Source organism: Haliotis cracherodii, unplaced genomic scaffold, assembly GCF_022045235.1.
Source record: "Haliotis cracherodii isolate W230 unplaced genomic scaffold, xgHalCrac1.p SCAF_6, whole genome shotgun sequence".
In the NCBI taxonomy this organism is placed as follows: domain Eukaryota; kingdom Metazoa; phylum Mollusca; class Gastropoda; order Lepetellida; family Haliotidae; genus Haliotis; species Haliotis cracherodii.
The window spans coordinates 7,241,777-7,255,619 of NW_027266319.1; the positions used below are offsets into that span (position 1 = coordinate 7,241,777).

A 13,843-nucleotide genomic window follows, 5' to 3' on the forward strand; every position below is an offset into this window, starting at 1 on the left:
TAAATGCCTTTCAAAGACCCTGTGGAGAGAGGTTTGAATTTGTATGCATATATCTGAAGAAACGAATGTAAAATGTGCTATTCCACATGCATTAAACAAAGATATCACTCTGTAAATACCAAAGCACTACGAGTGTCGTGTGGTGTCACAGGACCCTAGTGGGTATAGCCAGGTTCGATATCTGGATCAATTTCCGCCTCCTACTACTTGTCATCTCGTATTGACAGAAGCGCTTAAATAATCCTCAGTCACTTAATGTTTTGACGACATATGATGACAGAATTATTTTAGTTCTTTAGGCCATTGTAAAGATGCCTTTCCTCCGATTAGGTTAAGCAGGTACTCCTTTGATTAAAAACCTAAACCTTTTAGTCATACAAAGCATCCAGAGTCAATTAATCAGTTTTTGCTTTATTCACAGAGACCAGCACAGAAAATCTATACAAGCCTTTGTTCTGCAGATACAGAGCCGTGCTCTTCAGTGAACACACAATGCCATTTAGTAAGTGGTCAAATTTTGCTCTTTACCGATCCGCGTCAACATGAGTCGAGGTGATGTGTTTTTGGAGGCAATCGCTATTAAAGTGGTGGCGCTACGATCTGGGGTGACATAAAGGCTGCGAAAAGGACTTAAATTAGTACCCATTGTACGATTCCGACCACATCATACGTTTGTGTTTATGAATCACTATTAATAGTGTTGATAACAGGTCTTCACGAAACGTTGAGCGTAACTATCCTGCCCCACCGGTTGAACCCGTCACAAACACAAAGCTTTAGGAACCGACCATTGACATTCAGGTGGGGACCTTGGATTTTGTATTGAGATTAGATATTTGTTCAGCTACAGTTACAAAACCAGATTTATTTTTTTTATTTAAAACTTTGAGCATGAATCTTTTTTGAAGAAAACCACCTTGAAACAATGTTAGTTTTGTGGCAGGCAATTTCTTTTTGTCACAGCCTGAAGCATGATTACATTTTTCGAGAATTTTCGGGGACAATTTATTTTGGTCGAAACAATCCCAGGCCCCCGGAGAATATCAAATGGTCGGTTCCGTACTGAGGCCATAAATGTTAAAACGTTGGTCAAACAACTTTTGAGCAAGTCTTATGACGCTCGTAGGAACAGCGTGTTCGATTGTACGGTGTAATACACTTGTAGGTGTTGACGAAGAGGAGAGTAAAAGTGATCAGATCCGAACCTAGTTTTTAACACAAGTTAAACATTATCAATTTGTGGTAAGAAATAAAATCATGCTTTACATATCATTTATCTGTTAATGTCTAGCATACATGTATATCATTAAAGGTGTCCATTATCGGATATGTTAAGAACAGAATGCAGTTTTTAGGAGTTAATATGTTCTAATCATAACCTCTCTATGTATGTATGTATGTATGTATGTATGTATGTATGTATGTATGTATGTATGTATGTATGTATGTATGTATGTATGTATGTATGTATGTATGTGAGTGAGTGAGTGAGTTTGGTTTTACGCCGCTTCTAGCAATATTCCAGCAATATCACGGCGGGGGACACCAGAAATGGGCTTCACACATTGTACCCATGTCGGGATTCGAACCCGGGTCTTCAGCTTGACGAGCGAACGCTTTAACCACTAGGATACCCGACCGCCCCTATGTATGTATGTATGTATGTATGTATGTATGTATGTATGTATGTATGTATGTATGTATGTATGTATGTATTCGTACGGCCGGTGCATCCACTTAAATTTACACACAAGTGCGCGGCCTGCTGCTATATTAGTGTCTGTCCGACCTGTAATGGTGGGGCAGCAGCATGCGTGGCACAGTCTTTAAGAACAATCAACTCCTATCAATTGACTGACATTATATTTCACTGTCAGCAGCATTGAACAACATCCACACACTGACTCATGTTTCTATACGTATACCCAGAACAAAGCAACAAAAACCCTCTGATTTCACTGAAGCTGAACCCATGGCAACAGCTCAACAACAGATGTATTCACGCTTTGATTTTGTGTCGCTAGCCTCACACTGTTCGGACATAATTCAAAGCTTCTCGCCACACACTGACTGGCAACTATTTGAGAAGGACGTAATGATTCTGAAGCTAATTGTCCTTTGCTTAGTGCATTATGCTCCTGCTATGATAAGGACGGGATTTGGAGTTAAATGGAAAGATTTTGACAATGTTCTTGTGTCAACAAGCGTAACGTCTGAAATTTCAAATATTTACAGTGGTAAACTATGTTTACTTCTGTGTCTCCAAAATGAAGCTTGTGTGTCTGTGTTTTACATACAGAAACACCGACGGTGTCAGTTCCATGACGTTTTGTTCATGTCACCCGAGGACGGAGAACAAGAAGAAGGCACCGAGTACTACAGCTTAACGACAGGTGAGGGTTGATATTGTTCATAGAGCGTGAAGGAAGTACTCTGAGTACACAAAACATATTTATTGTGGGGAGCGGTGGGGTAAACTTGTGGTTAAAGCTTTCGCTCGTCACGTCGAAGACCCGAGTTCGGTTCCCCACACAATGGGTACAATGTGTGAAGCCCATTTACGTTGCTGGAATAATACCATACTCACTCTCTCACTATTTATCTTGGACATACACGTTTTCACGATAACCTCATCACCAAGTGACAGTGATTCCTAAACACATGCTAATAATATAATATGTTAATATATTACTAAAATGCATATTTAAATAAATAAATGCAGCAAAGAAGATTTGGGTGACCCTGACACAGTCAGGCTGGTTAGGCTCGTCATCAGCTCAGGGTTCTTGCCCCCTCTACACGCAGCCCAGACAGCGAATGGGACTTCTCCCAGGAAGGGCTGCCTTGTCAAACCAACCCAGAACATTTTAGAGAATGTGCAGACTCCCCATCACTGCAGCCTTCTGCATTACCCAGATTGTCGGAGGGGTTGTATTAATTTCCTGGTATTGATGACGACGCGAAAGCCTTTCTGTTCTTCAGCCAATATCGCATAAGAGTCAAAACGGAGATTCAATAAATCAGAATATAGTTTATATGGAATAGATATCAATGATATACCACGATAACCCAAAGGATTTCTTACGTTAGTATCGGGCTTTCTGATGAGAGAAATTGAACTATCACGACACTTTCTGGACAGATGTTATTATTAAATCAATATGTAAAATGTTGAACTATAAAGTAACAAAAGAATTGTTTATTCAGAGCTTCAGCTGGAACACGATCTAAACCACATGTTTTACCGCGTTTAGGCCCGGTAGATAACATTCATAACATAATGCGGGTTATCAGTGCATTGAGGCAACTGATGTCATAAATATCGGATTTGACAGAAAACGTATTACCTTCTTCCGTAATATTCTCAAGGAATTGTTCCTCAAACAAACCAGCAGGGGCGGTATTGTACAGTGAAGAATAGTCTGATTGCCATTTCTCCAGGACAACATACTTGTCAGTTGCAACCACACCATCCGTAATTACCTCCCAATGTATAGAACCACGTCGATCATTGGCAATACCAAATTTAACAATTGCTTTCCAAGACTCACGAGAATCTTTATGCTGGTATTTGTCTAAAAGGCGCTGTTGTTATACCATTTGATAAGAGGGTTTTGACTTTCTCCATAGCTTATCCAAAAACCTGCTTTCAAAACCTACTTTTGCTTTTTTTTCCTGAGAGGAGATTTATATTTTAACCACATTCGTTTGCACTCAGTAATCACATCCCAGAGGGACTGCAGTGCATCATTCCAATAAGGCTTTTTAAAAATACTTACCACTGGAAGTTCTAGGTTTGTCTGGCAAACTACCAACCTTATCTAATTCCATATACAACCATGACAAGAATTCATCATAAGCAGCAATACCATTATGTTGAACAGAGATGTGGAACAGAGAGGTGGAACATCGCATTTCCTAATTGTGATTTCTCAAGTTGTTATATCTATCTGTAAGCATCATTGTTTGTGCCTTGAATTCCTTCTATATTTTCTGTCTGTTAACGTTGTTTCAGCACAGCGGTCAAAATCTTAGTCATTCTCGCTTCATTCGCACTAAATTGTTTGTTGAAAAACAGTTTATTCTGTCTATTGCAGCCAGAATCTCAGCATTACCAGTAGATTGCTCTTTACTCTTGCCATCTGCATTGTTGTAACAAACACAGTAAACACTATCAAGTTGACGTTCACTCCATTCCAGTGGGTACATAACACTATATTTCAAAAGAAAGATTGATTGATAGTACATGGGAGTAAGTGATAAAATACATATAGTCTCATCTAATTGTAGAGGCCTAGCCGCAAAGACCAAACGAAAAGAAGTCATGAATTTATATGGAAAAAAGAAATGATCTATCATTTGTTTGCAAGATTTTCACAATTCCAAAGATAATACAAATCTCGTGAAAAATAAATGGGGTCTTGAAAGTGTTATCGAACCATACAAGTCAAATGCACGAGGTGTAGCAATCCTCTTCAACAACAATTTTTATTTTAAAATACACAAGGCTTGTGTTGACGATAATGGTAATTATATTATTTTAGACATTACTCATTTGACATTTGCACTCACCACAGTGTATCACAACTCCGATCACCCTTTAATTTACAAAACATTATTTGAAAATTTGATGATATGGGTGATGACTCTTTAGTAATATGTAGAGATTGGAACTTTGTTCTTGATCATTCAATAGACTTACAAAACTATCAAGATATAAATAATCATAGTGCAAGAAAATTAGTCTTAGATAAAATTGAATCATTAAGCCTAATAGATGCATGGAGAGAACTAAAGACGAATATCAATACATTTACTTGAAGGTAAAACAACCCTTGTCAACAAGGAGACATTTTGGATGAGAGTAAGAGGGAAAACTATTTCATATTTTACACACTTGAATAACATAAATGAGAAAAAATACAAAGAAATAATAGAAAATAATATATTGTAATTAGAAACACGAGTAAGAATTGACTTTCAAAACGTTAGCGAAACATTGTTATCAAAACTATCAGAACGAAAATCAGAGCTCAAAACAATTAAAAAAGAAGAAATGAGAGGAATTCAAATCCATATTAGAATACAGAGGTAGAATGAAGGAGAGAAACCAACTAATTACTTATGCTACTTAGAAAACAGGAGCTATACGAATAAACTCACCAAGACTATTATTACTGATAAAAGGTGAGGAAATAACAGATGGTTCTTTAATGATAAACGAACAGAAAAACCTTTACGAAAAATTATGCAAGTCGATAGACGATATTGACGTTGAAGGTTTTGATTGTTTAAAGACATTACCACTCAAACTTTAAATAAAAATCTTTCAGAGGAACTAGATGCAGAAATAAGAAAAATTATTGTATGTTTTTAATGATGCGTTTTTTAAATATAGCTACTTAAAATTCTATAAAGGGCCTATGTCAAGTTCCAAAAGGGCCAAAGTCACTTTGCTAGATTGTGGCCCTTTTAGCTCTCATTTCCGTGTTGTTAAGACTGGTTGGACACCTTATTATTGTAATTCAACTATTTCAACAAAGTTGGCATTAGTTTAAATCATTTAAAAGTACTTCAATAGCATGTGTTTGTACTTTCAGTACATTATTACAAAACAAGATATCTATTTTGGAGGTACAAACAACTTCTTATTAAATCACTTATTGATGTTAGGAAAACGACACAATTACGAAACACATATTAACGGAATAAAACCATGTTTTAAATCATATAGAAATATGCTTAAAGACATTTACCATGTCGATTTGTTCCTTGCAAAAAAGAAACGGAACAATAATTTCTTTCACTAAAAAATGGAGTTTAATGGGGAAAACCATAACGTAGGCGGATTAGCTTACTTAATCGATATATCTTACACCTACTACAATGAACTGTCAAAGATGAACTGTCAATCAAACACTGTACATTTCTCCTGATGATATTTACCATGTAATTTGATGCCTCTTATGATACGGTGACTATGAACACAATGTTATATACCCTCTGGACTGAATAACAAAAATATTTAAAAAGTTGACGTTCACTCAACACATCTGATCTGTCTGTGTTGTTACATATTTATGTTCTTTACGCCGCCGACGGCGAGCTCATCACACTCTGCAACCATGGGCTGCGACATAACAGCTTCTACAAATGATCCTACAAATAAAATTTCATATATATCATGTTTAAATGTTACAGAGCATTTTGTCAGCACATATATTTATAATATCAGATAATATTACCGGTAAACGGAGATTACTTTTTATTTTTCTGGTAAACTCGAGAGACCATCCAAGGGCAGGTAACTGTTGACATTTGAGAGAGTGGTTCTACTAATTGCCATACCGCAGTAAGAGACCTGTAGACGTGAGCGCGGGGTTGTGTACAAGATGACGGTTGCATAATGGCTGCCAGAAGTAAAAATAGAACTTTGACTGTGTCAGTTAAAAGGGCTAAAGTGGTGCTGTTTTCACAGTTCCGTTGAATAAACTCAAGCGCTACTGTCAATATATCATCTCCTCTATCCTTGATACATCATTGTGGTATATATATTCTTTTCAACGTACATTACTATTTTACTATCATGTATTGTACGGTATTTGTTAATTGTGTTGAGCTTACAAGCGACAATTGTTATTAATAGCGACATGTAAACATAACACGTCTCATGTAAAGCATGTAGTAAAATAAGATTGTAATTAGTAATTTTCAAATCGTTTTAAAATACAAAACTGATTAAATAAGAGAAGAAGTTTGCAATTGCATACATCATCTAAATATGACTAATATACGTAAATGTTACGACAACTATATCCATGAATTATTCAAAAATGGGCCTAAGGAGATAAAGGCTAAAGATATAAATAATAGCTTCATTTAATTGAGAAGGATACCCCGAAAAACACAAAACATTCACCCAGTAGAGTAAGAAATGGGCAAATGAATATATATCTACCAATATGCTGGAACCCATTGACAAAACAATTGAGCGAATGTTATCCTCACTATTTTTTATATCATGATCTACTTTTGATTTTTCAAATATCACAAATTTGATCGTGATACATTATTTGATCATAAAGATTCTTTCACTGATATCGAAAAATCGATATTTTGCGATAAAAATAAATACTTCATGATATCATAAAATGAAATGTCTGATATAAATTCATTCTTTGGAATCAATAAATGAATTACTGATATCATAAAATAAGGAATAAATAGTTAAAAACGGCGCCTTATGTGTTTCTTTCGGTTTGTATTGAGTAACACAATTGCATCACGGTTATAGTGTTAATTGCCAGTCTGTTTCTTTCATCTTATGAAAAACTGTTTTAACAATGTCAACTCATAATTAAATATTAACTGAAAACAAGGAAATGATATTTTACCGATCTGCGTTTATTTGTCTCTCTGGCGTTATCATAGCTAACACCTGATACCTAATAATTATCTTCTCAGTGCATGGGATGGACAATAGTTGTGAATAAAAAATAATTCTCAAAATATTTCACAATATGGGCAACCAGCTTGCTCATTTCACGCAATGAGCAGATGATTGTCCTTCCCAAAGAACGCAATTGAAATTAGTATTGTTTCGTATGCTTTGTTTTTAATAAAGTAAACTCTATTATTAAGTGAATAAATTTGTGATCTTAAGAAACTTAATTTTCTATTTTCTAAGCAGTGTTATCTGCATATAAAGAATCTCTGAATCACATCACCGCTCAGTTCAGCCACAGTTTGCACAGGAATTGTGGCTATGGCATGCCATATTGCATCTCAACCCCGATTATAAACAGGAGTACCTGTTTGTCAAGCAGTTGCTACTACATTGACACCTGCGGTAACCCTGTCCGCCATAAACACTTTGTGGTCTCTCTGTTTCACGTACAGATAAAGTTGATAAATGATTTATTGTTGATGCATCAGTGAACAGATCTTTGCCTGCATATCGAGCAATATTCCAGCAGCTTCAGCCGTTGGTGTTCATATTTCGAAACTTTTGAGATACAATCGAGCATGCTCTTTCTATCAAGATTTCAAAGAGCGTCTTACGACTCTTGCTCACACGTTGTTTGATCAAGGTTACAACGTCCAAGTCCTCAGTAAAGCTTGTAAAAAGATTATGGTAGACATGTGGAGGACATTTCCAAATTTGTCCGATGCAAATCCCTATTTTGACTTGTAACAAGCGACTTGCCTTTTCATGTGTTTGTGATGGGTGCCACTGGTGTGGCAGGATACGCTCACCTTTTCGCGAACACCTGGCATCAGAACTATTTGATAGAGATTTATAAACACATGCTCATGATAAAGTCGGAAACGTACTATTGACTCTGATTTATGTAGAGATTTCTAGTGGATATGAAAAGGGTTTTGTCGCTTTAAAAACATATACTTGAACATCGTACTGATTACGGAATGACAGTCAGTCAGTCAGTTTCTTATGCATACTAGTGTAATAATAGCATTTTTCAAGGATCCTAAGAACATATTATGAAGAAGTATTTATGTTACAGCTTTATGTCGTCAAGATCCCACAGGAAAACCATATCACCTGTGGTTTTCGTCAATTCCCTAGTCATCAGTGTATTGCGTAAACGTGCAATTAGTGGTATCAAGCCTGTGCCCCTGCCTTCAATGTGTGTTCGGACGATGTGGTCTGCCATATAAAGCAACCAGTGGTTCTCATTTGGTGTTTTCTCTTCTCTGAGTTAATTATTTCAGCAACGACTGTCACAAGCATTGCAGGAAAAGTGGGTAAACATTCCCCAGGCCACAATTTGGGATCTCATCGCCTCCATGTGACGACGTGACCATACAAGATATTGAGAACAGATGACCTGTAGGCCATATGGAACCTGGATCAATGAGAATTATGTGTGCCAATATTGAACGATCGATTATCATCTGTTATCATACACATCTAACATCAATTTTGAGTTTCTTTTTTGCAGAGTATATTTCATTCCATTGTTCTTCAAATTGTCAGAAACAGTGTGTAGGTTTGTATCTTTATCTTACAGGATTATGTTTCCAGGATTTATGTACCATATTCTTGCTTGAGGTTTTACCGAATTGGTAAAAGTCTTAGAACCGCATCACTTTGGCCTGTCGTCCCTCAACAAGCTGTCACGCCGTGATATATCGGAATATTTTTCAAAGTGGCGTCAAATTTAACTCACTCACTCACTCATTTTCTGAACTATGGATGATAACTGTTCTTGTCTACCTCAGGTGCTTGTCCATCTGGCTACGTCCACAACCGCCTCCTCAACTTCTGCTATCAGCTTCATCCCGACAAGCTCCCGTACGACGTTGGTCTTGCTGACTGTACGTCAAGAGGAGAACACTTTGTTGCTATTGACAGTTCGGACAAACAGAGCCATGTGGTCAAGCAGATCACATCGTCATCAGGTTTGTATATATGCCTACACATCCACCTATATCTGCCCAAAGCAAAACATTCATTACAATTTACACAAACAAATGTACAAAGAAAAGTGACAAGACCATTTCCATAATCACAAGAAATCTCTGTCAAATACCCAGAAGTGGTAAACGTCTAAGACCTGCATCACTTAAGGCTTTACTCCCACATTAAGCTTGCACGCCGTGATATAACTGGAAAATTGATAAAAGCGGCGCTAAACCCAACTCACTCACTCACTCACTATTTGAAGGCAAGTGGTGTAGGAAGCGAGTCGTGTTGCAGTTTTCATTATTCATGTACACTGTGGCAGGGTTGTTAGTGTGGTGTGTTTCGATTCGGGAATCTATCAGGAAACCATCATGGAACAGACCGTATCTCAGTGTATCATACGCCACACTCGAGCAATATCACTGGGTGAGACAACAAGAATGGATATCTCACAATATACGCTTATTAGGAACCGAAGCAGCATTTCAACAACACAAACTCATAGCCCAACCATGCTCCCTTAACCATATAATAGTTATAATAAATTGTCATTGAACTCCTGCAAACTGGATCAGTGCCGACACTATCAATCATATAATCTTCCCTTTTCCTCCACTTCAATTCATTTATCAATAATAATTGCTTCTCACTTTTCAATGGACAACAAAATGATGGTTCCTTTTTTAAACTTTCAGGAACTATGGACAATAGCTACTATTTCGATGGTTCAGATGCCGAAAATGAAGGCCAGTGGGTTTTCCATGATGGACGACCCATGACCTATTTTGCCTGGATTCCAGGCCGCCCGGCTAATGTAAAGCCTGAGCATGATTACATCGTAGCCAACAAAGGTATCAATGCATTTACTTGGAAAGACAGGGGGAAGGGAGAAACAAAGTACTACATCTGCCAAAAAGACCTTTGAAATCATTGAATACAATGTGAAAATACCAGCAGTGAGCAAATATTTCCTTTTGCTAAAGATTAAGAAAAACAGGCAATACAAGAGATCCCCTCGTTCTTTGTTGGATACATCCATCTTGGAACTATAAATGTGCACGTGACTATCTCATGCTAAAGCATCACTTATCGGTTGTCTCCTGTGCATGAGCCAGCATGTTATACGAACTTTTTGCGGCGGCATATGCCCCTATATGGATTAAAATCATATATATAATAGCAACTTTTTCGGTGCTGTCATGGGTATAACGTATGTGTGTACACTATGTAGTGGAATAAACTATGATGTTCAGAATGTGAACAGTATTGCCTGTGGACTCTTGTTGACCCGTGTTGATAAGACACAAATATGAGTGAGTGAGTGAGTTGGGTATAACGCCGCTTTTAAAAGTATTCCAGTTATATCGCGGCGTGTCAGCTTAATGTGGGAGGAAAGCCCGAAGTGATGCAGGTCTCAGACGTTTACCACTTCGGTGAAACCCACGAGCACGGGTATGGTGCTGACAAACCTAGAAACATAATCGGGGCGAACCGGGATTCGAACCCATGATCATAGGTTTCTGGCGTGCCGAAGGGACGCAACTCTGCACAGCGAATCGCGGAGCCTTTGACGACTGGGCCACCGGTGCCCCCGACACAAATATGAAACGCTTGAAATTGGCCAGTTATGTTTCTTATGTCTTACCAATTTATCAATTCGAATTATTGCGGCCAGTGTCATAAAAGACCAAAGGTCAACATCCAGAGAGGCAAAACTCAGAAGAAGATGTGTCGTTACATTTTCTCAAAACGTTTTCACAAATTTATTTTTCAACTTTATGTATTTCTTCTGCATGGTGGCTTATCAAAGGTTTGATGACGATTAGCCAAATGTCAATGTTATAATTCAATAACACTGACCAGATGCACGGAAATTTGAATTCCTAAATAGGGTTATAAAATCTGGTTCATTCTTGACAACACGGATGAACATACATGGGTAGCTGTCATCTAATTGCGTTGATTGATGTTCATGATGTCAATCACCTGATTGTCTGGTCCAGACTCGACTCTTTACAGACCACCGTCATATAGCTGGAATATTGTTGACCTTCGGCGTGACACAAGAAACATAGAAACAAACATTTCATATTCAGAAGCCATTGTTACCAGCTAACTGTAACATTACACAATATGTTCCCCGTTACCCAAATGTGTCGAATGAACAACAAAGCAAACAAACATGGATCGCATTTGTTTTCACATGGATTTGGGTTTAAATGATTAAATCAATCTCTTGGAGACGATATATATTTTATTAGATTATTTTTAACCATGACTAAAAATGTATTTTGTTATAACTGAAGGTCATCACTTAATAATAGTACTGAATACGATACCCACAGAGAACATGATAAAGTTGAATCTGAAAGATATCTGAACGTTGTCAATGAAAGACACGTGTCAAGTATAAAATTATGATGTAAATTACTAATTCAACCACAGTGCGAAGAAAGATAGCTATCATTTGAATCTTTTCATGATTTTTTTGGTGTTTGTAATATATCAGATGGAATAAATATCATATTGTGCTCATTTGCAACTTTTATAATAAACTGTGTAAAGCTGACTTACCAGAATTCTACCGGACATTTCTGCCGACACATAAGTTGAAGAGTTTGCTGTGTGCATATCAGGATGATTAAATATAATTATGACAAAAAACATTCCGTAATCCAAAGAAGTCTCCATCCAAAGTAGTCCATTGTACGATTCTGACAACATAATAAGCATGCGTTTTCGCGAACACCTTGCGTCTTCAATGATTTTTACATTCATTTTTTTTTCACCGCTGTTTTGCATTTTAAGCCCAATTGAATCTATTTCTGCAGATCGGCAGATAACGCGACTAATAATTGTCTACTGTTGACGTTATATACTGAAGAAGCACTAGTTTACTTTAAAGACAGTGCGAAGGCAAATGTGGCATTCAATTAAATCATGTTTAAGAATTTGCCCAGCTTTGTTTGTTTGTTTGTTGTTTAACTTCGAACTCGGCAATGTTCCATATATATGCCGGCGGTCTGTAACTAATCTGAACCAGACATTCTAGTGATCGATATCATGAGCATCGATCCACTCAACTGAGATACGATGACATGCATCAACCAAGTGAGCGAGCTTGTTCACCCGACCATGGCCTTTTACGGCAAGCATGGGTTACTGAAAACCTATTCTAACCAGGGTCCTCATGGGTAGAATTTGTCCTGGTTGTTATATTCAACTCAAAAGAGGTTAAAGCACACTCAGTCTTTTTCATATGCCTGTGGTTAATCTGTCATGGCTGGTGAGTATTGCAACACACAGCCTTCCAACTGTGGGTATTTCTCACCACTTTTGAGCGGATGGAATGAATTGTTTATAGCTTATTAACCAGACTTCTATTGTGAATTAACGAGTACATACAAATTAGGGCGTTTGCTGTGTGTACGTAATGATCAAGGCGATTAAACAAAGGCGACCAAAACAAATGCCATAATCATAAGAAATCTATACCAAACGTAGTGACAATTATACGATTCCGACTTTGTCATAAGCATGCGTTTTCGCGATCACCTGGTTTCAATACTGATTGTCAGTGATATATGTACACAGTTTCCACCGTTATTCATTGCCTCTTACGTACAATGTAATCTGGCGTTGATGTTTTATATTTATGGTTGTTGGTTGGTTTGTTGTTTAACGCCGCACTCAGCAATATTACAGCTATATGACTGCGGTCTGTAAATAATCGAGTCTGGACCAGACAATCCAGTGATTAATATCATGAGCATCGATCCACGCAATTGAAATCGATGACATGTATCAACCAAGTCAGCGAGCCTGACCACCCGATCCCGTTAGTCGCCTTTAACGACAAGCATAGTCACCTTTTACGGCAAGCATGGGTTGCTGAAGACCTATTCTACCCCGGAATCTTCACGGGTCTTATTATATTTATGGATTACTATATAATAGCGACCATGTCAAGTGTTCGCGAAAAGTGAAGTATCCTTCCCCAAGGGGCACTTGTCACAAACACATACAAAGGCAAGTCAATTGTTACCTGAAAAACAACGGGAACATACGGTACATGTCAAAATATAGAATTGCAAGGACATCATTTTTGTCACTGAAACTTTAGATTTGTACATGTCTACCACATGTTCATAAAATATTTTGAAAGCTATGTTGTGAGCATATTTAAATAAAAGCCTACCATTTTCAGAAGAAATCGTTAGTATTAGCAGACACGATTGTACGATAGCATGAGCAATGGTTTATGAATTACTATCACATTACTATCGTACAAGTAAAAATAGGGAAGTGTATCGGACAAACATTTGTCCAAATTTGGAAATGATTTCCATAACATATTTCAAAGCTTTACTGGGACCTTTCGAGCAATAGTCGTATGGCAACTCTCTTTAAAATCTT

The 13,843-nt window shown here is 37.4% G+C and overlaps 1 protein-coding gene across 1 annotated transcript; it reads left to right on the top strand.

Annotated features, from left to right (window-relative positions):
• The first annotated feature begins 2,095 nt into the window (after window positions 1-2,095).
• Window positions 2,096-10,352, top strand: LOC139446698 (C-type lectin lectoxin-Lio3-like). The gene is made up of 3 exons (XM_071227970.1): window positions 2,096-2,393; window positions 9,244-9,423; window positions 10,123-10,352. Exons 1-3 carry the CDS (start codon window positions 2,096-2,098, stop codon window positions 10,350-10,352), a joined length of 708 nt encoding a protein of 235 aa, XP_071084071.1.
• The last annotated feature ends 3,491 nt before the right edge of the window (window positions 10,353-13,843 follow it).

What these genes read in the sequence shown, in the direction of transcription:
- LOC139446698 (XM_071227970.1), top strand. Translation starts at nt 2,096, where the DNA reads ATGATTCTGAAGCTAATTGTCCTTTGCTTAGTGCATTATGCTCCTGCT. An exon ending in GTACTACAGCTTAACGACAG is followed by an intron (nt 2,394 to 9,243) that starts GTGAGGGTTGAT and finishes TGTCTACCTCAG; the next exon opens with GTGCTTGTCCATCTGGCTAC. An exon ending in GCAGATCACATCGTCATCAG is followed by an intron (nt 9,424 to 10,122) that starts GTTTGTATATAT and finishes TTAAACTTTCAG; the next exon opens with GAACTATGGACAATAGCTAC.